This window comes from Oncorhynchus tshawytscha, linkage group LG20 (genome assembly GCF_018296145.1).
Source record: "Oncorhynchus tshawytscha isolate Ot180627B linkage group LG20, Otsh_v2.0, whole genome shotgun sequence".
NCBI lineage: Eukaryota > Metazoa > Chordata > Actinopteri > Salmoniformes > Salmonidae > Oncorhynchus > Oncorhynchus tshawytscha.
The window spans coordinates 43,874,760-43,902,087 of record NC_056448.1 but is presented as its reverse complement, the minus strand read 5'-3'; the positions used below and the strand labels follow the sequence as shown (position 1 = coordinate 43,902,087).

The following is a 27,328-nucleotide window of genomic DNA, read 5'->3' as shown; positions in this document are numbered from 1 at the left end:
AGTAACCGGAAGGTTGCAAGTTCAAACCCCCGAGCTGATAAGGTACAAATCTGTCGTTCTGCCCCTGAACAGGCAGTTAACCCAATCCGTTAATTAAAAAAATACAAAAATTGAGGGAGAGGTTGTTATCCTGCCACCACACTGCCAGGTCTTTGACCTCCTCCCTATAGGCTGTCTTATCGATGTCGGTGATCAGGCCTACCACTGTTGTGTCGTCAGCAAACTTGATGATGGTGTTGGAGTCGTGCTTGGCCTTGCAGTCATGAGTGAACAGGGTGTACAGGAGGGGACTAAGCACGCACACCTGAGGGGCCCCCGTGTTAAGGGTCAGCTTGGCAGATGTGTTGTTGCCTACCCTTACCACCTGGGGGATCCAGGAAGTCCAGGATCCAGTTGCAGAGGGAGGTGTTTAGTCCCAGAGTCCTTAGCTTAGTGATGAGCTTTGTGGGTTGAATGCTGAGCTTACACTACCTTTCAAAAGTTTGGGGTCACTTAGAAATGTCCTTGTTTTTGAAAGAAAAGCAATTTTTTTTAGTTTTTTGTTAATGTTGTCAATGACTTGTAGCTGGAAACGGCAGATTTATCTGGAATATCAACATAGGTGTAGAGGCCCATTATCAGCAACCATCACTCCTGTGTTCCAATGGCACGTTGTGTTAGCTAATCCAAGTTTATCATTTTAAATGGCTAATTGATCATTGGAAGACCCTTTTGTAATTATGTTAGCACAGCTGAAAACTGTTGTGCTGATTTTTAAAGAAACAATACAACTGGCCTTCTTTAGACTAGTTGAGTATCTGGAGCATCAGCATTTGTGGGTTCGATTACAGGCTCAAAATGGCCAGAAACAAAGACTTTCTTCTGAAACTCATCAGTCTGTTCTTGTTGTGAGAAATGAAGGCTATTCCATTTGAGAAATTGCTAAGAAACTGAAGATCTCGTACAACGCTGTGTACTACTCCCTTCACAGAACAGCGCAAACTGACTCTCACCAGAATAGGTAGTGGGAGGCCCCGGTGCACAACTGAGCAAGAGGACAAGTGCATTAGAGTGTCAAGTTTGAGAAACAGATGCCTCATAAGTCCTCTACTGGCAGCTTCATTAAATAGTACCCGCAAAACACCAGTCTCAACGTCAACAGTGAAGAGGCGACACCTGGATGCTGGCCTTCTAGGCAGAGTTGCAAAGAAAAGAGCATCTCAGACTGGCCAATAAAAATAAAAGATTAAGATGGGTAAAAGAACACAGACACTGGACAGAGGAACTCTGCCTAGAAGGCCAGCATCCCGGAGTCGCCTCCTCACTGTTGACGTTGAGACTGGTGTTTTGCAGGTACCATTCTGGAGTTTTGCGGGTACAGTTTTCATCTGTGCTAATATAATTGCAAAAGGGTTTTCCAATGATCAATTATCCTTTTAAAATGATAAACTCTGATTAGCTAACACAACGTGCTATTGGAACACAGGAGTGATGGTTGCTGATAATGGGCCTCTGTACGCCTATGTAGATATTCCATAGAAAATCAGCCGTTTCCAGCAATAAAAGTCATTTACAACATTAACATTCTCAGAAACCCCTGGGCTAGAGGGAGATCTACCTGTTAGAAACCCCTGGGCTAGAGGGAGATCTACCTGTTAGAAACCCCTGGGCTAGAGTCTTCACTGTATTTCTGATCAATTTGATGTATATTTTAATGGCCCAAAAAGTGTGCATGTCTTTAAAAAATAAGGACATTTCTCAGTGACCCCAAACTTTTGAACGGTAGTGTATGTGCTGAGTTGTACTCTGATGCATTCTGCCTAAAACAAAAAAATATATTGTATAGTTTTGCATACTTAGGTCTTGCATAGTTCGTTTTGTTTCTGTATATCGCATTGAAAGTGGCAAATATCGAGTTGATTCGATCGCAATTGCCACACTAAAGGGAAACGTGTTAATAACTTAGAGAGAGGAAAACTCTAGAAAGTTGAGTGAATTTCAATCTCATCCTTCTCTCCTTGTGATATTTGTTCTGCACAGCAGACCTGGGGGAACTGCGCTGCTGTCTCGGGGCAGTTTAGAGGGAACATTGGGTATGAATACTTTCTGAAACCGTACTAAAACCCATGAGATTAAATTGATAGACCCATGGAGGTTAAACTTATCGCCCTCTCTGTGTAATACATCACAGTTAGAGGGGAATTGTATAATGTAATTGTTGTGACAATAGAATGCCTTCTACTTACAAACGGACAGAATTGTGGTCTGGTACACCTAGGAAATATGATGTCTTGAACCTCGAGAGCATACCCAGTGCCTTGTTTTGTATTTAATTAAGGTAAGTGCACAGCACAATTTTGCGGACATAAAATCTGATGTCAACATTTATTTATTCCACCTGAAATTATATTTTAGTTTCCCTTTCAAATTTTGGTGCTGCTATGTTTTCCCCAGAGTTGCAATATGCCAGTAGATATTGAATTCTTCCTCCTTAGTAAGACAAGAGGATGGACTCGAGGCTAGACGGTGACTGCTTATCTTTTATGGTTTTCTTTTGTCGTGTAATGAAGTCCTTTATCAAATGCAGGGTCAGGAGAAAACACGGGCCTGAGCACAGAGCGGAGACGGAGCCTGGCGGCGCTGTTGTGATGATCACCATGCCGATGACGTCGCCACGCGCTCCTCTCTCTCCCCGGGACCACTGGAGCCTCTGAAAACATCTGGGCCCTTTGATGGGAAAAATTACGTTTTTGGTCCAAATGACTCTATAATTTGGCACTTCCAGTCAGTCGAAACGCTTGATGCATCATTATTCGCGGGTCAGTAGAAAAAGTGCCTGCAACTCGGGCTTTCTGGCATGATTAAAAAACTATAAATGTGTCGTTTAAGAAATTGCCGCTGTCAACGGGAAGCACGATGCGTGCATAAAACCCATTATGTGGAGGAGCTAATGAAAGGCCTTTACCCCAAAAAATAATTTTAGTAATTTAATAAATAAATTGTGGAATGTATTGAATGCTGCGTGGCACTGAAGGGAAGTTGTTTTTTCTCTCCAAATACAGTAATGTATTACGTCCTATTTCCCTCTAATGTATTGTTCCAGCAGAACTGATTTCTGGCTCCCATTTAATGAAGTACCATTTGGAAATGAGAACTTGTTCTCGATTTCCCTTTCTGATTGCATGTGGAAATGATAAATAAACGGTATGAAACCTACCCCCGTCTGATTCCTTTTGTGCAAAAAAACTCAGATTTCAACAGTATCACTTTTCAGTAGGACTATTAACTCATTGTCGGAACTGTGCGTAGCACGTTGGGTTGACATTTTTATTGTGCTTAATCCTTTACAAAACATAGATACACAAGTTGATACACTGATAATATATATATATACAGGTAATGTGGACAGTTTTAAAATACTGGTTGATCAAATGTTATAAAGCATTTCCTCAGATGGAAAAAGTCTTATGAGAAACTGCTAGAAGAAACCTCTGTAATTGTTGTCTGTTCCTCTTCAGACACTTGGCAAAAATCTCCCGGGGTCAAATTAATTTCCAGGCCTCAGCTTATTGAACCGTGCTGTCACCGCGTATTAAATTCAGCCCTGGGTCCTCCTCACACCTTGGCCCTCAAAGTTCTACCTGTTTTCAGCATCGCAAATAGCCTCCTCTTTCATTTTCTGACAGCTTACGGTTTTCCTTGTAGATTTGTCATTGTGCATCGTTTCATGCAAGCACTGGGGTGCTATTTTCCTTTGAGTTAAATTGATCTAACTATTGTCTTCCTTTCTTTGCTGTAACTCTCTATGATGTCACACTTTCTGCTATTGTGTTCAACCGGCTCATTCCTAGGCATGGGAGGGACACTATATTGTGTATTAATTCTAATTACTGGCTTGTCTTGGCTGCCCGAAGAGATGAGCTTAAACGTATGAATCAACAGACATGCATATGGGAGTCTTGATCTTTATCTCAGCTGGTCTACCCAATCATATCATGTAGACATTTTCGGTGGAGGCTTGGTCCGGGCTTTAACTAAGCAGCAGGCTTACCACCATTTTGTTAGTGTTCTGTGTAGAAATCCACCTTCATCCAGTATGTCCACCTGTATGTTTATGGTGATATATTCTACGCTGGTTCGAGCTGATCTTCTGCCAGAGAAATTAGCCTATAACACTTAAAAAAGGGACGTCATGTATCAAGCCCCTTGAAGCGATTAAACACAGAGGCTGAGTTATAATGTACCCTGTTGTTCCTGATACGAGGACAAATGTAAATTATATTGCGGCTTAAATTTTTTTTTTTTTTTTTTTAAAGCCACAAGCAACTGTAATGTATTCAATGAAAGTCGTCTGCCAAAGAAAGGCTGGAGGACCTTACCACCAGCAATTATTTAGAGTAACTTATTGGTCCACAGTGCATTCACGTCAGGGGGAATCTTTTCATTATCAACAATTTGAACCTGAGATATAACGTCAACATCCTTGCATGCATTTAAATGGCAGTTATATACTTATTTTCAGTTAGGCAGACATATCCTCAGCTAGAATTTGAGTGATAAGTGAATATGACGTTTAATGTACAGTGTAACATTACCTTTATCTCCCCCCTTTCTCTCCTGCAGGGCCACGTAGGTACAACCGCAACCAAAAAAATTGACGTCTACCTCTCGATGCAGTCTGCACAGGAGAAACTGCATCCCATGATGGTGGTGACCATCGCCAACGCTCGGGTCCACGACCTCATTGGCCTCATCTGCTGGCAGTACACCAGCGAGGGCCGCGAACCCAAACTCAAGTGAGTGTCCATTGACAGTATGGCCTGTCCCAATTATCTATCCCCCCCCAAGTGTGCACTTGTTCAATATCTTTCTCTGATTTGAAAATACATTTTTGACATAAGAAATATGGTATAAACTCTTTCTAGCCCAGGGGTTTCTCACAGGTAGATCTCCCTCTAGCCCAGGGGTTTCTCACAGGTAGATCTCCCTCTAGCCCAGGGGTTTCTCACAGGTAGATCTCCCTCTAGCTCAGGGTTTTCCATCAGGTAGATCTCCCTCTAGCCCAGGGGTTTCTAACAGGTAGATCTCCCTCTAGCCCAGGGGTTTCTAACAGGTAGATCTCCCTCTAGCCCAGGGGTTTCTAACAGGTAGATCTCCCTCTAGCCCAGGGGTTTCTAACAGGTAGATCTCCCTCTAGCCCAGGGGTTTCCATCAGGTAGATCTCCCTCTAGCCCAGGGGTTTCCATCAGGTAGATCTCCCTCTAGCCCAGGGGTTTCTATCAGGTAGATCTCCCTCTAGCCCAGGGGTTTCTATCAGGTAGATCTCCCTCTAGCCCAGGGGTTTCTAACAGGTAGATCTCCCTCTAGCCCAGGGATCTCCCTCTAGTTTCCAACAGGTAGATCTCCCTCTAGCCCAGGGGTTTCCAACAGGTTTCTAGATCTCCCTCTAGCCCAGGGGTTTCCAACAGGTAGATCTCCCTCTAGCCCAGGGGTTTCCTCCCTAGCCCAGGGGTTTCTAACAGGTAGATCTCCCTCTAGCCCAGGGGTTTCTAGGTAGATCTCCCTCTAGCCCAGGGGTTTCCATAGATCTCCCTCTAGCCCAGGTTTCTAGATCTCCCCAGGGGTTTCTAGCCCAGGGGTTTCCAGGGGTCAGGTAGATCTCCCTCTAGCCCAGGGGTTTCCATCAGGTAGATCTCCCTCTAGCCCAGGGGTTTCCATCAGGTAGATCTCCCTCTAGCCCAGGGGTTTCCATCAGGTAGATCTCCCTCTAGCCCAGGGGACTAACCATAGCTCTCGGCTCCCCTATGAGTATCTCACCAAGCAATTCTGAAAATACATGCATTTTTTGTTGTTGTATGTGTTCCATCGCAAACTGTCATAAACATATAGCTCCCGCCTTCTATCCAATCAGAAGCCACATTGACATTATCCTACCCCTGCTTAGCCACTATTGGCTTAAAAAGCCAAATGTAACAATATTGCTGTTTTGTCTATTTGGGGTGCACATTTGTCTATCGATGCTAGTTAATGATGACCATCTTATGGGTAGACAAAGACTTTCCCCCGAAACCTTCTCAATTAAATATTAACTTCAAAGTAGACTTACCTGACAGAAAGACATCATGAATATTTATATGGATTAAGTGGCCATTGTTTTTGCACATTCTGCCATGACGTGTGCTGTATCGGTCGACCTGACAGAAACATCACTAAGACCGACACGTTCCTCTTTCTAAATACACCCCACAAAAATCTGACCTCCAAAATCGGTCTTCTGGTGTGATTTAGGCATTGACATGGACTCAGAACATACATTTTAGTTGTTTCTCTATGAATAATTGCAATATTGAGAGTCAAATATAATTTTATGCGGCCTCTTAGTTTTTTATTGTCCATTATTTGACGAGGTATATTTAAAAGATAACATGTCTCTTGTACACCAAGGCCTCGGGAAAGAGTTGCAGGGTAGAGAAGTATATGCCTATTTGAAATAGAATTGCAGCTCGGGGACCCCTTGCCCTAGCCTATGCTTCCAGTAATTCAATGCTTTTAGACTTGTGGGAAGTAGTGACCACTCAAACAAAAAATACACCAACATAATTTACGAAAATACAAACACAAAAATGACAATATAATAACAATACGAACTAGTGGATGTATTTGAGCCAGGGTTGGGGTCAGCGCAGAAACCGAAAGTCCAAAAGATTGAGGAATATTGTCATTTCAGGTTTACTTGCTGAACTCACTGAATTTAAAATGGATAATCATCTGTCTGTGATATCTGGTCTAATGTGTTCCCCTATCGATCGCCAGCGTCTCATCATCACAACACTAAGATTTCTCCCCTTGTTTACTTGAATAGTCTCCACGGTTCACACAATCAACCGTGGAAGAATGCAACTCCTCGGTCTGTGGCACAACATCAGGATTTATTAGATAGCCAGTCTGAAAGTGGATACTGTTTGGAGGGGAGGGGGGGGACAGAGAAAGAATGCATAATAAGAGAGAGAGGGGGGGGTGTAACAAAACAACAACAAAACACCCAGCCAGCACAAAGCCCAATGTGGACAGTTGGGAGGTTGAGGTGGGACATGAGTGGCATAGCAATGAGCCTTTAGTCCCCTGGAGGGCCCTGCCACACACAGTGAAGAGGAAGGGATGAGAAGGAGAGAAGAGGTACAGATCAAGGATGATAGGGGGTATCACCCCTCCTTTCTGTAGAAATGACATGACCTTTGAACCCCCCCACCACCACCACCACCTAAAGCAGTTCTTGTCCCTAGGGAAGAGCCCTGGGCCACTATGATAATGGATCTGATGAAGGCTGGAGACAGTGGAGAGCTCTAGGTGCTGAGATGCAGTGCGTAGATGAACCCTGAGAGTGCTGAGTGGTTAGAAGGCATTATTCGCTAACTACGCCAGAGTTCAAAGGTGCTCTTAAATCTTCATATTAGAAACAAAAAATACCAAGTCGCTCTTTATATTGGGTGCAAATTAGAAAGTCCTTCATTGACTTGGCACGTCTACATGGATAATGAAATTGACATGCTGGCCATTCCAATGAAAAGTGTTTGATATTTAAAAGAAGGTAGCAAATGAGTCCTTGGTCCCCTGGAGGGCCCTGCCACATGCAGAGGAGAGGAACAGATAGAGAGGGTACAATCACCCCTCCCTTCTGTGGAAATGACAGTGACCTTTGACCCCCTCCACCACCACCACCAAATTGCAGAATAAAGAAAGACTGAAGGGATGAGGTGGAGTGATTGTTGTTTTACAAAACTGATAAAAGTTAGCAGTTTGTTAAGCTTGTGTGAATCAATACGGCGCGTTCGTGAAGAGCGCTATTTGTGGAAGATGTGTTTCTCCGAATGTAGGCGGAGCACAAATCCCCTTGAGACTAGATGGTTGCAAATAGAATATACAGTCTGTTTCAAAGTTTTGTATTTCTGTACTTATCTTCTAATTTCTAGAAAAGTACTTGTGACTTGTGGCTCGAGGGATGCTTGTCTTTACTCTCTTGTCTTTCGGGAAACAGTGAGTGTTTGTACGACAGGGAACGAGACGATGTGTTGTGAGAATGACTGAAAGAGGTGGGAGGAGCGAGGGAAAAGAAAGAGGGAAAGCGGTACAGGGATAATTGTGGTACAGTCGGTGTTGGGTGGGGAAACTGACTTGTCAGATGGGTTTGCGATTTTCCCGTCCCCCACATCTCTTTCAAATCTCTCTCGTTACGTCCCACCCTCTCTATCGCCCCCTCTCCCTGCTCTCCACCCTCTCTCCCTCCTCTCCACCCTCTCTCTCTCCTCTCCACCCTCTCTCTCTCCTCTCCACCCTCTCTCTCTCCTCTCCACCCTCTCTCTCTCTCTCCCTCCCTGCCTCCCTCACTCCACCTGCTCTCTCTCTTTCTTTCTGTCTCTCTGTCTCTGTCTGTCTGGGTGACAGACTGGCTGACAGGATGTCTTTACTGTTAGGACCAGCACCACCAGACTGACTGACAGGTAGAACCAGCACCACCAGACTGACTGACAGGATGTCTTTACTGTTAGGACCAGCACCACCAGACTGACTGACAGGTAGAACCAGCACCACCAGACTGACTGACAGGATGTCTTTACTGTTAGGGCCAGCACCACCAGACTGGCTGACAGGATGTCTTTACTGTTAGGGCCAGCACCACCAGACTGGCTGACAGGATGTCTTTACTGTTAGGGCCAGCACCACCAGACTGACTGACAGGTAGGACCAGCACCACCAGACTGACTGACAGGATATCTTTACTGTTAGGGCCAGCACCACCAGACTGGCTGACAGGATGTCTTTACTGTTATGGCCAGCACCACCAGGCTGGCTGACAGGATGTCTTTACTGTTATGACCAGCACCACCAGACTGGCTGACAGGATGTCTTTACTGTTATGACCAGCACCACCAGACTGGCTGACAGGATGTCTTTACTGTTAGGACCAGCACCCCCAGACTGGCTGACAGGATGTCTTTTACTGTTAGGACCAGTACCACCAGACTGACTGACAGGATATATAGTGTTTTGGAATGAGTATGTTATCACTAGCAGCACCATATCACCAGGTAACATTCTGAGTATGTTGTCTATCACTAGCAGCACCATATCACCAGGTATCATTCTGAGTATGTTGTCTATCACTAGCAGCACCATATCACCAGGTATCATTCTGAGTATGTTGTCTATCACTAGCAGCACCATATCACCAGGTATCATTCTGAGTATGTTGTCTAGCAGCACCATATCACCAGGTAACATTCTGAGTATGTTGTCTATCACTAGCAGCACCATATCACCAGGTATGTTGTCTATCACTAGCAACACCATATCACCAGGTAACATTCTGAGTATGTTGTCTATCACTAGCAACACCATATCACCAGGTAACATTCTGAGTATGTTGTCTATCACTAGCAGCACCATATCACCAGGTAACATTCTGAGTATGTGTAAATGTACTTGGTGAATCAAATTCTGAAGTGATGGAAAGAAGGGCTTTTGGAGGGATACACACAGAGCTCTCTGCGTTCCCAGACCCCCAAGTTGTTCCATTCTATACACCCCACTAGAACAAGCCCCTCTCTGTTGTCTCCATTTTAATTACCCTCTCTTTTAATTGCCCCGACTGCGTAAATCGTGTCGCTGTTTGTTTTGTTCAGTGTCTGTCATTGTTACTTTCCAAAGCTGGGGGCGGTCGTAGCCCCTCTAAGGTTTTCATGGAAACCGTGAATGGATGCCAAGACGGTGCTTCAGGGGGTTGGGGTAGGGAAGTGTGGGGACTCTTTAGGGGGTAGGGCAGAGAGATGGGACTCTTTATGGGGTAGGGCAGAGTGTGGGGACTCTTTAGGGGGTAGGGCAGAGTGTGGGGACTCTTTAGGGGGTAGGGCAGAGTGTGGGGACTCTTTAGGGGTAGGGCAGAGTGTGGGGACTCTTTAGGGGTAGGGCAGAGTGTGGGGACTCTTTAGGGGTAGGGCAGAGTGTGGGGACTCTTTAGGGGGTAGGGCAGAGTGTGGGGACTCTTTAGGGGGTAGGGCAGAGTGTGGGGACTCTTTAGGGGGTAGGGCAGAGTGTGGGGACTCTTTAGGGGTAGGGCAGAGTGTGGGGACTCTTTATGGGGGTAGGGCAGAGTGTGGGGACTCTTTAGGGGGTAGGGCAGAGTGTGGGGACTCTTTATGGGGTAGGGCAGAGTGTGGGGACTCTTTATGGGGGTAGGGCAGAGTGTGGGGACTCTTTATGGGGTAGGGCAGAGTGTGGGGACTCTTTATGGGGTAGGGCAGAGTGTGGGGACTCTTTATGGGGGTAGGGCAGAGTGTGGGGACTCTTTATGGGGGTAGGGCAGAGTGTGGGGACTCTTTATGGGGGTAGGGCAGAGTGTGGGGACTCTTTATGGGGGTAGGGCAGAGTGTGGGGACTCTTTATGGGGGTAGGGCAGAGTGTGGGGACTCTTTATGGGGGTAGGGCAGAGTGTGGGGACTCTTTATGGGGGTAGGGCAGAGTGTGGGGACTCTTTATGGGGGTAGGGCAGAGTGTGGGGACTCTTTATGGGGGTAGGGCAGAGTGTGGGGACTCTTTATGGGGTAGGGCAGAGTGTGGGGACTCTTTATGGGGTAGGGCAGAGTGTGGGGACTCTTTATGGGGTAGGGCAGAGTGTGGGGACTCTTTATGGGGGTAGGGCAGAGTGTGGGGACTCTTTATGGGGGTAGGGCAGAGTGTGGGGACTCTTTATGGGGGTAGGGCAGAGTGTGGGGACTCTTTATGGGGGTAGGGCAGAGTGTGGGGACTCTTTATGGGGGTAGGGCAGAGTGTGGGGACTCTTTATGGGGGTAGGGCAGAGTGTGGGGACTCTTTATGGGGGTAGGGAAGAGTGTGGGGACTCTATGGGGGTAGGAAGACTGTGGGGACTCTTGGGGGTAGGGCAGAGTGTGGGGACTCTTTAGGGGGTAGGGCAGAGTGTGGGGACTCTTTAGGGGGTAGGGCAGAGTGTGGGGACTCTTTAGGGGGAGGGCAGAGTGTGGGGACTCTTTAGGGGGTAGGGCAGAGTGTGGGGACTCTTTATGGGGGTAGGGCAGAGTGTGGGGACTCTTTAGGGGGGGGGCAGAGTGTGGGGACTCTTTAGGGGGTAGGGCAGAGTGTGGGGACTCTTTAGGGGGTAGGGCAGAGTGTGGGGACTCTTTAGGGGGTAGGGTAGAGTGTGGGGACTCTTTAGGGGGTAGGGCAGAGTGTGGGGACTCTTTATGGGGTAGGGCAGAGTGTGGGGACTCTTTATGGGGGTAGGGCAGAGTGTGGGGACTCTTTATGGGGGTAGGGCAGAGTGTGGGGACTCTTTATGGGGGTAGGGCAGAGTGTGGGGACTCTTTATGGGGGTAGGGCAGAGTGTGGGGACTCTTTATGGGGGTAGGGCAGAGTGTGGGGACTCTTTATGGGGGTAGGGCAGAGTGTGGGGACTCTTTATGGGGTAGGGCAGAGTGTGGGGACTCTTTATGGGGTAGGGCAGAGTGTGGGGACTCTTTATGGGGTAGGGCAGAGTGTGGGGACTCTTTATGGGGGTAGGGCAGAGTGTGGGGACTCTTTATGGGGTAGGGCAGAGTGTGGGGACTCTTTATGGGGGTAGGGCAGAGTGTGGGGACTCTTTATGGGGGTAGGGCAGAGTGTGGGGACTCTTTATGGGGGTAGGGAAGAGTGTGGGGACTCTTTAAGGAAGAGTGTGGGGACTCTATGGGGGTAGGGCAGAGTGTGGGGACTCTTTAGGGGGTAGGGCAGAGTGTGGGGACTCTTTAGGGCAGAGTGTGGGGACTCTTTAGGGGAGGGCAGAGTGTGGGGACTCTTTAGGGGGTAGGGCAGAGTGTGGGGACTCTTTATGGGGGTAGGGCAGAGTGTGGGGACTCTTTAGGGGGTAGGGCAGAGTGTGGGGACTCTTTAGGGGGTAGGGCAGAGTGTGGGGACTCTTTAGGGGGTAGGGCAGAGTGTGGGGACTCTTTAGGGGGTAGGGCAGAGTGTGGGGACTCTTTAGGGGGGTAGGGCAGAGTGTGGGGACTCTTTAGGGGGTAGGGCAGAGTGTGGGGACTCTTTAGGGGGTAGGGCAGAGTGTGGGGACTCTTTAGGGGGGTAGGGCAGAGTGTGGGGACTCTTTAGGGGGTAGGGCAGAGTGTGGGGACTCTTTAGGGGGTAGGGCAGAGTGTGGGGACTCTTTAGGGGGGTAGGGCAGAGTGTGGGGACTCTTTAGGGGGTAGGGCAGAGTGTGGGGACTCTTTAGGGGGTAGGGCAGAGTGTGGGGACTCTTTAGGGGGTAGGGCAGAGTGTGGGGACTCTTTAGGGGGTAGGGCAGAGTGTGGGGACTCTTTAGGGGGTAGGGCAGAGTGTGGGGACTCTTTAGGGGGTAGGGCAGAGTGTGGGGACTCTTTAGGGGGTAGGGCAGAGTGTGGGGACTCTTTGGGGGTAGGGCAGAGTGTGGGGACTCTTTAGGGGGTAGGGCAGAGTGTGGGGACTCTTTATGGGGGTAGGGCAGAGTGTGGGGACTCTTTATGGGGGTAGGGCAGAGTGTGGGGACTCTTTATGGGGGTAGGGCAGAGTGTGGGGACTCTTTATGGGGGTAGGGCAGAGTGTGGGGACTCTTTATGGGGGTAGGGCAGAGTGTGGGGACTCTTTATGGGGGTAGGGCAGAGTGTGGGGACTCTTTATGGGGGTAGGGCAGAGTGTGGGGACTCTTTATGGGGGTAGGGCAGAGTGTGGGGACTCTTTATGGGGGTAGGGCAGAGTGTGGGGACTCTTTATGGGGTAGGGCAGAGTGTGGGGACTCTTTATGGGGGTAGGGCAGAGTGTGGGGACTCTTTATGGGGGTAGGGCAGAGTGTGGGGACTCTTTATGGGGGTAGGGCAGAGTGTGGGGACTCTTTATGGGGGTAGGGCAGAGTGTGGGGACTCTTTATGGGGGTAGGGCAGAGTGTGGGGACTCTTTATGGGGGTAGGGCAGAGTGTGGGGACTCTTTATGGGGGTAGGGCAGAGTGTGGGGACTCTTTATGGGGGTAGGGCAGAGTGTGGGGACTCTTTATGGGGGTAGGGCAGAGTGTGGGGACTCTTTATGGGGGTAGGGCAGAGTGTGGGGACTCTTTATGGGGGTAGGGCAGAGTGTGGGGACTCTTTATGGGGGTAGGGCAGAGTGTGGGGACTCTTTATGGGGGTAGGGCAGAGTGTGGGGACTCTTTATGGGGGTAGGGAAGAGTGTGGGGACTCTTTATGGGGGTAGGAAGAGTGTGGGGACTCTTTATGGGGGTAGGGCAGAGTGTGGGGACTCTTTAGGGGGTAGGGCAGAGAGGGGACTCTTTATGGGGGTAGGGCAGAGTGTGGGGACTCTTTAGGGGGTAGGGCAGAGTGTGGGGACTCTTTAGGGGGTAGGGCAGAGTGTGGGGACTCTTTAGGGGGTAGGGCAGAGAGAGGGGACTCTTTATGGGGTAGGGCAGAGTGTGGGGACTCTTTATGGGGGTAGGGCAGAGTGTGGGGACTCTTTAGGGGTAGGGCAGAGTGTGGGGACTCTTTAGGGGGTAGGGCAGAGTGTGGGGACTCTTTAGGGGTAGGGCAGTGTGTGGGGACTCTTTATGGGGTAGGGAAGAGTGTGGGGACTCTTTACGGGGGTAGGGCAGAGTGTGGGGACTCTTTACGGGGGTAGGGCAGAGTGTGGGGACTCTTTACGGGGGTAGGGCAGAGTGTGGGGACTCTTTATGGGGGTAGGGCAGAGTGTGGGGACTCTTTACGGGGTAGGGCAGAGTGTGGGGACTCTTTATGGGGGTAGGGCAGAGTGTGGGGACTCTTTATGGGGGTAGGGAAGAGTGTGGGGACTCTTTGGGGGTAAGGAAGAGTGTGGGGACTCTATGGGGGTAGGGCAGAGTGTGGGGACTCTTTAGGGGGTAGGGCAGAGTGTGGGGACTCTTTAGGGGGGTAGGGCAGAGTGTGGGGACTCTTTAGGGGGGCAGAGTGTGTGGGACTCTTTAGGGGGTAGGGCAGAGAGTGGGGACTCTTTATGGGGTTAGGGCAGAGTGTGGGGACTCTTTAGGGGGTAGGGCAGAGTGTGGGGACTCTTTAGGGGGTAGGGCAGAGTGTGGGGACTCTTTAGGGGGTAGGGCAGAGTGTGGGGACTCTTTAGGGGGTAGGGCAGAGTGTGGGGACTCTTTATGGGGGTAGGGCAGAGTGTGGGGACTCTTTATGGGGGTAGGGCAGAGTGTGGGGACTCTTTATGGGGGTAGGGCAGAGTGTGGGGACTCTTTATGGGGGTAGGGCAGAGTGTGGGGACTCTTTATGGGGGTAGTAGGGCAGAGTGTGGGGACTCTTTATGGGGGTAGGGCAGAGTGTGGGGACTCTTTATGGGGGTAGGGCAGAGTGTGGGGACTCTTTATGGGGGTAGGGCAGAGTGTGGGGACTCTTTATGGGGTAGGGCAGAGTGTGGGGACTCTTTATGGGGGTAGGGCAGAGTGTGGGGACTCTTTATGGGGGTAGGGCAGAGTGTGGGGACTCTTTATGGGGGTAGGGCAGAGTGTGGGGACTCTTTATGGGGGTAGGGCAGAGTGTGGGGACTCTTTATGGGGGTAGGGCAGAGTGTGGGGACTCTTTATGGGGGTAGGGCAGAGTGTGGGGACTCTTTATGGGGGTAGGGCAGAGTGTGGGGACTCTTTATGGGGGTAGGGCAGAGTGTGGGGACTCTTTATGGGGGTAGGGCAGAGTGTGGGGACTCTTTATGGGGGTAGGGCAGAGTGTGGGGACTCTTTATGGGGGTAGGGCAGAGTGTGGGGACTCTTTATGGGGGTAGGGCAGAGTGTGGGGACTCTTTATGGGGGTAGGGCAGAGTGTGGGGACTCTTTATGGGGGTAGGGCAGAGTGTGGGGACTCTTTATGGGGGTAGGGCAGAGTGTGGGGACTCTTTATGGGGGTAGGGCAGAGTGTGGGGACTCTTTATGGGGGTAGGGCAGAGTGTGGGGACTCTTTATGGGGGTAGGGCAGAGTGTGGGGACTCTTTATGGGGTAGGGCAGAGTGTGGGGACTCTTTATGGGGGTAGGGCAGAGTGTGGGGACTCTTTATGGGGGTAGGGAAGAGTGTGGGGACTCTTTATGGGGGTAGGGCAGAGTGTGGGGACTCTTTATGGGGGTAGGGCAGAGTGTGGGGACTCTTTATGGGGGTAGGGCAGAGTGTGGGGACTCTTTATGGGGGTAGGGCAGAGTGTGGGGACTCTTTACGGGGGTAGGGCAGAGTGTGGGGACTCTTTATGGGGGTAGGGCAGAGTGTGGGGACTCTTTATGGGGGTAGGGCAGAGTGTGGGGACTCTATGGGGGTAAGGAAGAGTGTGGGGACTCTATGGGGGTAGGGCAGAGTGTGGGGACTCTTTAGGGGGTAGGGCAGAGTGTGGGGACTCTTTAGGGGAGGGCAGAGTGTGGGGACTCTTTAGGGGAGGGCAGAGTGTGGGGACTCTTTAGGGGGTAGGGCAGAGAGAGGGGACTCTTTATGGGGTTAGGGCAGAGTGTGGGGACTCTTTAGGGGGTAGGGCAGAGTGTGGGGACTCTTTAGGGGGTAGGGCAGAGTGTGGGGACTCTTTAGGGGGTAGGGCAGAGTGTGGGGACTCTTTAGGGGGTAGGGCAGAGTGTGGGGACTCTTTATGGGGGTAGGGCAGAGTGTGGGGACTCTTTATGGGGGTAGGGCAGAGTGTGGGGACTCTTTATGGGGGTAGGGCAGAGTGTGGGGACTCTTTATGGGGGTAGGGCAGAGTGTGGGGACTCTTTATGGGGGTAGGGCAGAGTGTGGGGACTCTTTATGGGGGTAGGGCAGAGTGTGGGGACTCTTTATGGGGGTAGGGCAGAGTGTGGGGACTCTTTATGGGGGTAGGGCAGAGTGTGGGGACTCTTTATGGGGGTAGGGCAGAGTGTGGGGACTCTTTATGGGGGTAGGGCAGAGTGTGGGGACTCTTTATGGGGGTAGGGCAGAGTGTGGGGACTCTTTATGGGGGTAGGGCAGAGTGTGGGGACTCTTTATGGGGGTAGGGCAGAGTGTGGGGACTCTTTATGGGGGTAGGGCAGAGTGTGGGGACTCTTTATGGGGGTAGGGCAGAGTGTGGGGACTCTTTATGGGGTAGGGCAGAGTGTGGGGACTCTTTATGGGGGTAGGGAAGAGTGTGGGGACTCTTTATGGGGGTAGGGAAGAGTGTGGGGACTCTTTATGGGGGTAGGGCAGAGTGTGGGGACTCTTTAGGGGGTAGGGCAGAGTGTGGGGACTCTTTATGGGGGTAGGGCAGAGTGTGGGGACTCTTTAGGGGGAGGGCAGAGTGTGGGGACTCTTTAGGGGAGGGCAGAGTGTGGGGACTCTTTAGGGGGTAGGGCAGAGTGAGGGGACTCTTTATGGGGTAGGGCAGAGTGTGGGGACTCTTTATGGGGGTAGGGCAGAGTGTGTGGGACTCTTTAGGGGGTAGGGCAGAGTGTGGGGACTCTTTAGGGGGTAGGGCAGAGTGTGGGGACTCTTTAGGGGGTAGGGCAGAGTGTGGGGACTCTTTAGGGGGTAGGGCAGAGAGAGGGGACTCTTTATGGGGGTAGGGCAGAGTGTGGGGACTCTTTATGGGGGTAGGGCAGAGTGTGGGGACTCTTTAGGGGGTAGGGCAGAGTGTGGGGACTCTTTAGGGGGTAGGGCAGAGTGTGGGGACTCTTTATGGGGGTAGGGCAGAGTGTGGGGACTCTTTATGGGGTAGGGAAGAGTGTGGGGACTCTTTATGGGGGTAGGGCAGAGTGTGGGGACTCTTTATGGGGGGGTAGGGCAGAGTGTGGGGACTCTTTATGGGGGTAGGGCAGAGTGTGGGGACTCTTTATGGGGGTAGGGCAGAGTGTGGGGACTCTTTATGGGGGTAGGGCAGAGTGTGGGGACTCTTTATGGGGGTAGGGCAGAGTGTGGGGACTCTTTATGGGGGTAGGGAAGAGTGTGGGGACTCTTTATGGGGGTAGGGAAGAGTGTGGGGACTCTTTATGGGGGTAGGGCAGAGTGTGGGGACTCTTTAGGGGTAGGGCAGAGTGTGGGGACTCTTTAGGGGGTAGGGCAGAGTGTGGGGACTCTTTGGGGGTAGGGCAGTGTGTGGGGACTCTTTATGGGGGTAGGGAAGAGTGTGGGGACTCTTTATGGGGGTAGGGCAGAGTGTGGGGACTCTTTATGGGGGTAGGGCAGAGTGTGGGGACTCTTTATGGGGGTAGGGCAGAGTGTGGGGACTCTTTATGGGGGTAGGGCAGAGTGTGGGGACTCTTTACGGGGGTAGGGCAGAGTGTGGGGACTCTTTATGGGGTAGGGCAGAGTGTGGGGACTCTTTATGGGGGTAGGGAAGAGTGTGGGGACTCTTTGGGGGTAGGGAGAGTGTGGGGACTCTTTATGGGGGTAGGGCAGAGTGTGGGGACTCTTTAGGGGGTAGGGCAGAGTGTAGGGGGCAGAGTGTGGGGACTCTTTAGGGGGAGGGCAGAGTGTGGGGACTCTTTATGGGGGTAGGGCAGAGTGTGGGGACTCTTTATGGGGTAGGGCAGAGTGTGGGGACTCTTTATGGGGGTAGGGCAGAGTGTGGGGACTCTTTAGGGGGTAGGGCAGAGTGTGGGGACTCTTTAGGGGGTAGGGCAGAGTGTGGGGACTCTTTATGGGGTAGGGCAGAGTGTGGGGACTCTTTATGGGGGTAGGGCAGAGTGTGGGGACTCTTTATGGGGGTAGGGCAGAGTGTGGGGACTCTTTATGGGGGTAGGGCAGAGTGTGGGGACTCTTTATGGGGGTAGGGCAGAGTGTGGGGACTCTTTATGGGGGTAGGGCAGAGTGTGGGGACTCTTTATGGGGGTAGGGCAGAGTGTGGGGACTCTTTATGGGGGTAGGGCAGAGTGTGGGGACTCTTTATGGGGGTAGGGCAGAGTGTGGGGACTCTTTATGGGGGTAGGGCAGAGTGTGGGGACTCTTTATGGGGGTAGGGCAGAGTGTGGGGACTCTTTATGGGGGTAGGGCAGAGTGTGGGGACTCTTTATGGGGGTAGGGCAGAGGGCAGAGTAGGGCAGAGTGTGGGGACTCTTTATGGGGGTAGGGCAGAGTGTGGGGACTCTTTATGGGGGTAGGGCAGAGTGTGGGGACTCTTTATGGGGGTAGGGCAGAGTGTGGGGACTCTTTATGGGGGTAGGGCAGAGTGTGGGGACTCTTTATGGGGGTAGGGCAGAGTGTGGGGACTCTTTAGGGGGGTAGGGCAGAGTGTGGGGACTCTTTATGGGGGTAGGGCAGAGTGTGGGGACTCTTTAGGGGGTAGGGCAGAGTGTGGGGACTCTTTAGGGGGTAGGGCAGAGTGTGGGGACTCTTTAGGGGGAGGGCAGAGTGTGGGGACTCTTTAGGGGGTAGGGCAGAGAGGGGACTCTTTATGGGGGTAGGGCAGAGTGTGGGGACTCTTTAGGGGGGTAGGGCAGAGTGTGGGGACTCTTTATGGGGTAGGGCAGAGTGTGGGGACTCTTTATGGGGGTAGGGCAGAGTGTGGGGACTCTTTATGGGGTAGGGCAGAGTGTGGGGACTCTTTATGGGGGTAGGGCAGAGTGTGGGGACTCTTTATGGGGGTAGGGCAGAGTGTGGGGACTCTTTATGGGGGTAGGGCAGAGTGTGGGGACTCTTTATGGGGGTAGGGCAGAGTGTGGGGACTCTTTATGGGGGTAGGGCAGAGTGTGGGGACTCTTTATGGGGGTAGGGCAGAGTGTGGGGACTCTTTATGGGGGTAGGGCAGAGTGTGGGGACTCTTTATGGGGGTAGGGCAGAGTGTGGGGACTCTTTATGGGGGTAGGGCAGAGTGTGGGGACTCTTTAGGGGGGTGGGCAGAGTGTGGGGACTCTTTAGGGGGTAGGGCAGAGTGTGGGGACTCTTTAGGGGGGTAGGGCAGAGTGTGGGGACTCTTTAGGGGGTAGGGCAGAGTGTGGGGACTCTTTAGGGGGAGGGCAGAGTGTGGGGACTCTTTAGGGGGGTAGGGCAGAGTGTGGGGACTCTTTATGGGGGTAGGGCAGAGTGTGGGGACTCTTTAGGGGGTAGGGCAGAGTGTGGGGACTCTTTAGGGGGTAGGGCAGAGTGTGGGGACTCTTTAGGGGGTAGGGCAGAGTGTGGGGACTCTTTATGGGGGTAGGGCAGAGTGTGGGGACTCTTTATGGGGGTAGGGCAGAGTGTGGGGACTCTTTATGGGGGTAGGGCAGAGTGTGGGGACTCTTTATGGGGGTAGGGCAGAGTGTGGGGACTCTTTATGGGGTAGGGCAGAGTGTGGGGACTCTTTATGGGGGTAGGGCAGAGTGTGGGGACTCTTTATGGGGTAGGGCAGAGTGTGGGGACTCTTTATGGGGGTAGGGCAGAGTGTGGGGACTCTTTATGGGGGTAGGGCAGAGTGTGGGGACTCTTTATGGGGGTAGGGCAGAGTGTGGGGACTCTTTATGGGGGTAGGGCAGAGTGTGGGGACTCTTTATGGGGGTAGGGCAGAGTGTGGGGACTCTTTATGGGGGTAGGGCAGAGTGTGGGGACTCTTTATGGGGGTAGGGCAGAGTGTGGGGACTCTTTATGGGGGTAGGGCAGAGTGTGGGGACTCTTTATGGGGGTAGGGCAGAGTGTGGGGACTCTTTATGGGGGTAGGGCAGAGTGTGGGGACTCTTTATGGGGGTAGGGCAGAGTGTGGGGACTCTTTATGGGGGTAGGGCAGAGTGTGGGGACTCTTTATGGGGGTAGGGCAGAGTGTGGGGACTCTTTATGGGGGTAGGGCAGAGTGTGGGGACTCTTTATGGGGGTAGGGCAGAGTGTGGGGACTCTTTATGGGGGTAGGGCAGAGTGTGGGGACTCTTTATGGGGGTAGGGCAGAGTGTGGGGACTCTTTATGGGGGTAGGGCAGAGTGTGGGGACTCTTTATGGGGGTAGGGCAGAGTGTGGGGACTCTTTATGGGGGTAGGGCAGAGTGTGGGGACTCTTTAGGGGGTAGGGCAGAGTGTGGGGACTCTTTAGGGGTAGGGCAGAGTGTGGGGACTCTTTATGGGGGTAGGGCAGAGTGTGGGGACTCTTTAGGGGGGTAGGGCAGAGTGTGGGGACTCTTTAGGGGGTAGGGCAGAGTGTGGGGACTCTTTAGGGGTAGGGCAGAGTGTGGGGACTCTTTATGGGGGTAGGGCAGAGTGTGGGGACTCTTTATGGGGGTAGGGCAGAGTGTGGGGACTCTTTAGGGGGTAGGGCAGAGTGTGGGGACTCTTTAGGGGGTAGGGCAGAGTGTGGGGACTCTTTAGGGGGTAGGGCAGAGTGTGGGGACTCTTTAGGGGGTAGGGCAGAGTGTGGGGACCTTTATGGGGGTAGGGCAGAGTGTGGGGACTCTTTATGGGGGTAGGGCAGAGTGTGGGGACTCTTTATGGGGGTAGGGCAGAGTGTGGGGACTCTTTATGGGGGTAGGGCAGAGTGTGGGGACTCTTTATGGGGGTAGGGCAGAGTGTGGGGACTCTTTATGGGGGTAGGGCAGAGTGTGGGGACTCTTTATGGGGTAGGGCAAGAGTGTGGGGACTCTTTATGGGGGTAGGGCAGAGTGTGGGGACTCTTTAGGGGGTAGGGCAGAGTGTGGGGACTCTTTAGGGGGTAGGGCAGAGAGAGGGGACTCTTTATGGGGTAGGGCAGAGTGTGGGGACTCTTTAGGGGGTAGGGCAGAGTGTGGGGACTCTTTAGGGGGTAGGGCAGAGTGTGGGGACTCTTTATGGGGTAGGGCAGAGAGTGGGGACTCTTTATGGGGGTAGGGCAGAGTGTGGGGACTCTTTATGGGGGTAGGGCAGAGTGTGGGGACTCTTTATGGGGGTAGGGCAGAGTGTGGGGACTCTTTATGGGGGTAGGGCAGAGTGTGGGGACTCTTTATGGGGGTAGGGCAGAGTGTGGGGACTCTTTATGGGGGTAGGGCAGAGTGTGGGGACTCTTTATGGGGGTAGGGCAGAGTGTGGGGACTCTTTATGGGGGTAGGGCAGAGTGTGGGGACTCTTTATGGGGGTAGGGAATAGTGTGGGACTCTTTAGGGGGTAGGGCAGAGTGTGGGGACTCTTTATGGGGGTAGGGCAGAGTGGGGACTCTTTATGGGGGTAGGGCAGAGTGTGGGGACTCTTTATGGGGTAGGGCAGAGTGTGGGGACTCTTTATGGGGGTAGGGCAGAGTGTGGGGACTCTTTATGGGGGTAGGGCAGAGTGTGGGGACTCTTTATGGGGGTAGGGCAGAGTGTGGGGACTCTTTATGGGGGTAGGGCAGAGTGTGGGGACTCTTTATGGGGGTAGGGCAGAGTGTGGGGACTCTTTATGGGGGTAGGGCAGAGTGTGGGGACTCTTTATGGGGGTAGGGCAGAGTGTGGGGACTCTTTATGGGGGTAGGGCAGAGTGTGGGGACTCTTTATGGGGGTAGGGAAGAGTGTGGGGACTCTTTAGGGGGTAGGGAAGAGTGTGGGGACTCTTTATGGGGGTAGGGATGAGTGTGGGGACTCTTTAGGGGTAGGGCAGAGTGTGGGGACTCTTTTAGGGGGTAGGGCAGAGTGAGGGGACTCTTTAGGGGTAGGGCAGAGTGTGGGGACTCTTTAGGGGGTAGGGCAGAGTGTGGGGACTCTTTAGGGGGTAGGGCAGAGTGTGGGGACTCTTTAGGGGGTAGGGCAGAGAGAGGGGACTCTTTATGGGGGTAGGGCAGAGTGTGGGGACTCTTTATGGGGGTAGGGCAGAGTGTGGGGACTCTTTATGGGGGTAGGGCAGAGTGTGGGGACTCTTTAGGGGGGATGGGGGTAGGGCAGAGTGGGGGACTCTTTATGGGGGTAGGGCAGAGTGTGAGGGAGAATAGGGGGTGGAGTGGGGCGGAGAATGGAGACTAGGGGGTGGAGTGGGGCGGAGAGAGAAGAGACTAGGGGTGGAGTGGGGAGAGAGGGGACTAGGGGGTGGAGAGGAGACTATGGGGTGAAGTGGAGTGGGGGTGGAGAGGGGACTAGGGGGTGTAGTGGAGTGGGGGTGGAGAGGGGACTAGGGGGTGGAGTGGGGCGGAGAGAAGAGACTAGGGGGTGGAGTGGGGTGGAGAAAGGAGACTAGGGGGTGGAGAGGGGACTAGGGGGTGGGTACTCAATTGTTTTTGTTTTTTTATAACATTTTTTATTTATTTATTTAACCTTTATTTAACTAGGCAAGTCAGTTAAGAACAAATTCATATTTACAATGACACCCTACACCGGCCAAACGCCGCTGGGCCAATTGTTCACCGCCCTGTGGTACTCCCAATCACGGCCAGTTGTGATACAGCCTGGGTTCGAACCAGGGTCTCGAGGGACACCTCTAGCGAGAGAGAGGTTATGGACACAAGTGTTGCTGACAGGATTGCGTGGACTGTTTTAAAGTGTGTGCACACACACACACACAAAAGTACATACACAAATGCATGCACTGAACTCCATTTCACTTTAACAGAGTTTGGCTTCACGGTCACTTTGCTAGCAGATCTATTCTTTATTCACTGATGTAACAAATATTAAATATTGTCACTCCCTTTTTCTCTCTTCCTCCCTGTTTCTGTCCCTCCTACCTCCCTCTCATCCTCCCTGTTTCTGTCCATCCTACCTCCCTCTCATCCTCTCTGTTTCTGTCCCTCCTACCTCCCTCTCATCCTCCTACCTCCCTCTCATCCTCTCTGTTTCTGTCCCTCCTACCTCCCTCTCATCCTCCCTGTTTCTGTCCATCCTACCTCCCTCTCATCCTCTCTGTTTCTGTCCCTCCTACCTCCCTCTCATCCTCCTACCTCCCTCTCATCCTCTCTGTTTCTGTCCCTCCTACCTCCCTCCCTCTCATCCTCCCTGTTTCTGTCCCTCCTACCTCCCTCCTACCTCCCTCTCATCCTCCCTGTTTCTGTCCCTCCTACCTCCCTCCTACCTCCCTCTCATCCTCCCTGTTTCTGTCCCTCCTACCTCCCTCCCCTCTCATCCTCCCTGTTTCTGTCCCTCCTACCTCCCTCCTACCTCCCTCTCATCCTCCCTGTTTCTGTCCCTCCTATCCTCCCTCTCATCCTCCCTGTTTCTGTCCCTCCTACCTCCCTCCCCCTCATCCTCCCTGTTTCTGTCCCTCCTACCTCCCTCCCTCTCATCCTCCCTGTTTCTGTCCCTCCTACCTCCCTCCCTCTCATCCTCCCTGTTTCTGTCCCTCCTACCTCCCTCCTACCTCCCTCTCATCCTCCCTGTTTCTGTCCCTCCTACCTCCCTCCTACCTCTCTCTCATCCTCCCTGTTTCTGTCCCTCCTACCTCCCTCCCTCTCATCCTCCCTGTTTCTGTCCCTCCTACCTCCCTCTCATATCCTGATTTTTGTTCTCTTTTCTGTCTCTATATTTCTCTGTTTCTCTTTCTTTCATATCCTCCCTCTTTCTCTCTCAACCCTCTGCCTCTCTCTCCTATCCTTCCCCCCCTGTTTTTTCTCTCTCTCTCTCCTCCAGTGAGAACGTGAATGCATACTGCCTCCACATAGCAGAGGATGACGGGGAGGTGGACACAGACTTCCCCCCTTTGGACTCCAATGAGCCCATCCACAAGTTTGGTTTCAGCACTCTGGCCCTGGTCGAGAAGTACTCGTCCCCCGGCCTGGCCGCCAAGCAGTCCCTCTTTGTACGAATGTAAGTCCTTATAAAGCAACCATAACATAGTCCTTACTTTGGCTCAGTTGGGAGAGCATAGCGCTAGCAACGCTAGGGTTCTGGATTCAGGGCGTGTAGCCTTGCGGTTAAGAGAGTTGGGCCAGTAACTGAAAGATCGCAGGTTCGAATCCCCAAGCCGACAAAGTAGAATATGTGCCGTTCTGCCCTTGAGCAAGGCAGTTAACCCCGAACAACAACTGCTCCCTGGCTGCTGATGACGTGAATGTCAATTTAATTAATATATAAAAAAATATTCAACTGTTTTCATCCCTAGATTTGACATCCATAGATTTCAACACCTACTTTTTAAAAATCTTGAGACTGAGTTAAGATTGTTAAGGGGGAAGAAGGAAAACAGTACAAGGCAATCCTTTTAGGGTCGATTTCCACTCAAACAGCATGCAGTTCACATGGTGCTTTTCTTGGAGCAAAGCAAACTGCTGGCCAAGGGAACGTTATAAGGGAACATGTGGCCTCCATATTAGCTGTTAAACACAAAAAAACAGAACAATATGAGATTTTAGCCAGGCTTTGTAAAACAGTTGATCTGTAGATTCCACTTGTCAAACCTTCACTGATTGATTGTGCACACAAAAACATTTGGACACACACACGCACGCACACAGTTATTATGCCCCATAACCAAGAGCCACATACATGGTGACGATGAAATGCTGTTACCCCGGATGGACATATTATTTATCCAATATGTATTTTTTTCTCATAAGACCATTTGTCAAGCAATTTGTAAGCAGCGTCCAAATACAGGGCTTCGTCCGTCCGATAACCAGTCCGTAATGACAGTCTGATTAAAACGAGCAATCAGATTCTGATTATGCATTTCCTCCAGCTTATAATTATAGGCCGTTTTCAATTTCACATACTTTCAGCAGAGGAAAAGTGTAAAGGCCGAAGAATTCTGAAAGCCTTGCCAAAATGAAAAAGTGAAAGCCAATCAAAAAAAAAAAAGTAAAAAAAAAAAAAAAGAACCCTCCTCCTACCCAATGACAAATGTGTATTTCGTCAGTCGCAAATCCAGGAAAGGAAACAACCACCTCCCCATCACCAAGTCTCCTCCCCCTCCTCTCCCACCACCCTTTATTTTCCAGAATATTCATCACAGCAATCGCAATGATTCAAGTCCAGATGTCAAGCTACAAACTCGTGTTGTACGTTGTATTACGCTCTACATATTTCACCTCTGACTCGGTTTCCTTTTTGGCACAGGAACCTGTCTGGAAACCAGTCCCCCTTTTTACCCTGTCTGGAAACCAGTCCCCCTTTTTACCCTGTCTGGAAACCAGTCCCCCTTTTTACCCTGTCTGGAAACCAGTCCCCCTTTTTACCCTGTCTGGAAACCAGTCCCCCTTTTTACCCTGTTTGGAAACCAGTCTCCCGTTTCTCTCCCTCCTCCCGAGGAACACTTTGTTTATTGAATTGGATAAATGAATTGGCTAGTCATAAGGTATGACATGGTTATATCAGGCTTTAGTTATCAAGGTCGATTTTGTTTCTGAATTGTCAGGCGATATGCTTTGACATAATGTGTAGATCTGTTGTTGTGTTTTAATCTCTGTGTGATAAAATATGTTAATCTCTCTGTGAGAGTGGGTCTAGGAGATGTTAATCTCTCTGTGAGAGTGGGTCTAGGAGATGTTAATCTCTCTGTGAGAGTGGGTCTAGGAGATGTTAATCTCTCTGTGAGAGTGGGTCTAGGAGATGTTAATCTCTCTGAGAGTGGGTCTAGGAGATGTTAATCTCTCAGAGTGGGTCTAGGAGATGTTAATCTCTCTGAGAGTGGGTCTAGGAGATGTTAATCTTTCTCTGAGAGTGGGTCTAGGAGATGTTAATCTCTCTGAGAGTGGGTCTAGGAGATGTTAATCTCTCTGAGTGGGTCTAGGAGATGTTAATCTCTCTGAGTGGGTCTAGGAGATGTTAATCTCTCTGAGAGTGGGTCTAGGAGATGTTAATCTCTCTGTGAGAGTGGGTCTAGGAGATGTTAATCTCTCTGTGAGAGTGGGTCTAGGAGATGTTAATCTTTCTGTGAGAGTGGGTCTAGGAGATGTTAATCTCTCTGTGAGAGTGGGTCTAGGAGATGTTAATCTCTCTGTGAGAGTGGGTCTAGGAGATGTTAATCTTTCTGTGAGAGTGGGTCTAGGAGATGTTAATCTCTCTGTGAGAGTGGGTCTAGGAGATGTTAATCTTTCTGTGAGAGTGGGTCTAGGAGATGTTAATATCTGTGTGAGTATTAAGCCAGCTGCAGTGACACAACCTCAGCCCGACATGTGGTCATCTTTTCCTCTGTGAAGTCCATGGAAAACGTCTCTCTTGGTTCTTTGGAATCAATTTCAGGTATTTATTAAAGGCTGTGGAAGGAGTGATTTTATGTGGAAGGAGTGATTTGCTTTGGTTTGTGGAGAATTTGTGTCAGCCCTTACCATACTGTTCATTTTATGGACGGTTAAAGAGGAGAGCATCGAACTTGCCTTTGAAAACTTCTATAAACTTTGAATGGATGTTTTTGAAATCAAGTTTAACCAATCCAAGATTAGCTCTAGCCTCCTCATTCTCAACAATACTGATGTCAATAGGAATTTTCAGATCTACCCTCAACTTTCTCTGATTGTTCCATCAACGATCTTGTTTTTTGTTGTTTTCCTTACCCTCAGTTAGAACAGTTTATCCCCAGTTAGAACAGTTGACCCCCTCCCCTCAGTTAGAACAGTTTATCCCCAGTTAGAACAGTTTACCCCCAGTTAGAACAGTTTACCCCCAGTTAGAACAGTTGACCCCTCCCCCAGTTAGAACAGTTTATCCCCATTCAGAACAGTTTATCCCCAGTTAGTACAGTTTACCCCCTTGGAGCAGTTTACCCCCAGTTGGAGTAGTTTACCCCCAGTTGGAACAGTTTACCCCCTCCCCCAGTTGGAGCAGTTTACCCCCAGTTGGAGCAGTGTACCCCCAGTTGGAGCAGTTTACCCCCATTTGGAGCAGTTTACCCCCATTTGGAGCAGTTTACCCCCATTTGGAGCAGTTTACCCCCAGTTGGAGCAGTTTACCCCCAGTTGGAGCAGTTTACCCCCAGTTGGAACAGTTTACCCCCAGTTGGAACGGTTTACCCCCAGTTGGAGCGGTTTACCCCTCAGTTGGAGGAGTTTACCCCTCAGTTGGAGGAGTTTACCCCTCAGTTGGAGGAGTTTACCCCTCAGTTGGAGCAGTTTACCCCCAGTTGGAGCAGTGTACCCCCAGTTGGAACAGTTTACCCCCCAGTTGGAACAGTTTACCCCAGTTGGAACAGTTTACCCCCAGTTGGAACAGTTTACCCCCAGTTGGAGCAGCTTACCCACCAGTTGGAGCAGTTTACCCCCAGTTGGAACAGTTTACCCCGGTTGGAACAGTTTACCCCGGTTGGAACAGTTTACCCCCGGTTGGAACAGTTTACCCCGGTTGGAACAGTTTACCCCCGGTTGGAACAGTTTACCCCGGTTGGAACAGTTTACCCCCAGTTGGAGCAGCTTAACCCCCAGTTGGAGCAGCTTAACCCCCAGTTGGAGCAGTTTACCCCCAGTTGGAGCAGTTTACCCCCAGTTGGAGCAGTTTTCCCCCAGTTGGAGCAGTTAACACCCCAGTTGGAATAGTTTACCCCCAGTTGGAGCAGTTTACCCCCAGTTGGA

At 51.2% G+C, this 27,328-nt stretch overlaps 1 protein-coding gene across 3 annotated transcripts in view; it reads left to right on the top strand.

The window, feature by feature from the left end:
- Window positions 1-27,328, top strand: part of mapkap1 (MAPK associated protein 1) — a 114,052-nt gene that overhangs the window by 13,402 nt on the left and 73,322 nt on the right. For all 3 annotated transcript variants that reach the window (XM_042302711.1, XM_042302710.1, XM_042302709.1), the window contains 2 exons: window positions 4,603-4,775; window positions 23,457-23,633. In XM_042302711.1, the coding sequence (XP_042158645.1) occupies window positions 4,603-4,775; window positions 23,457-23,633 (350 nt within the window). The remainder of the gene's footprint in view (window positions 1-4,602; window positions 4,776-23,456; window positions 23,634-27,328) is intronic.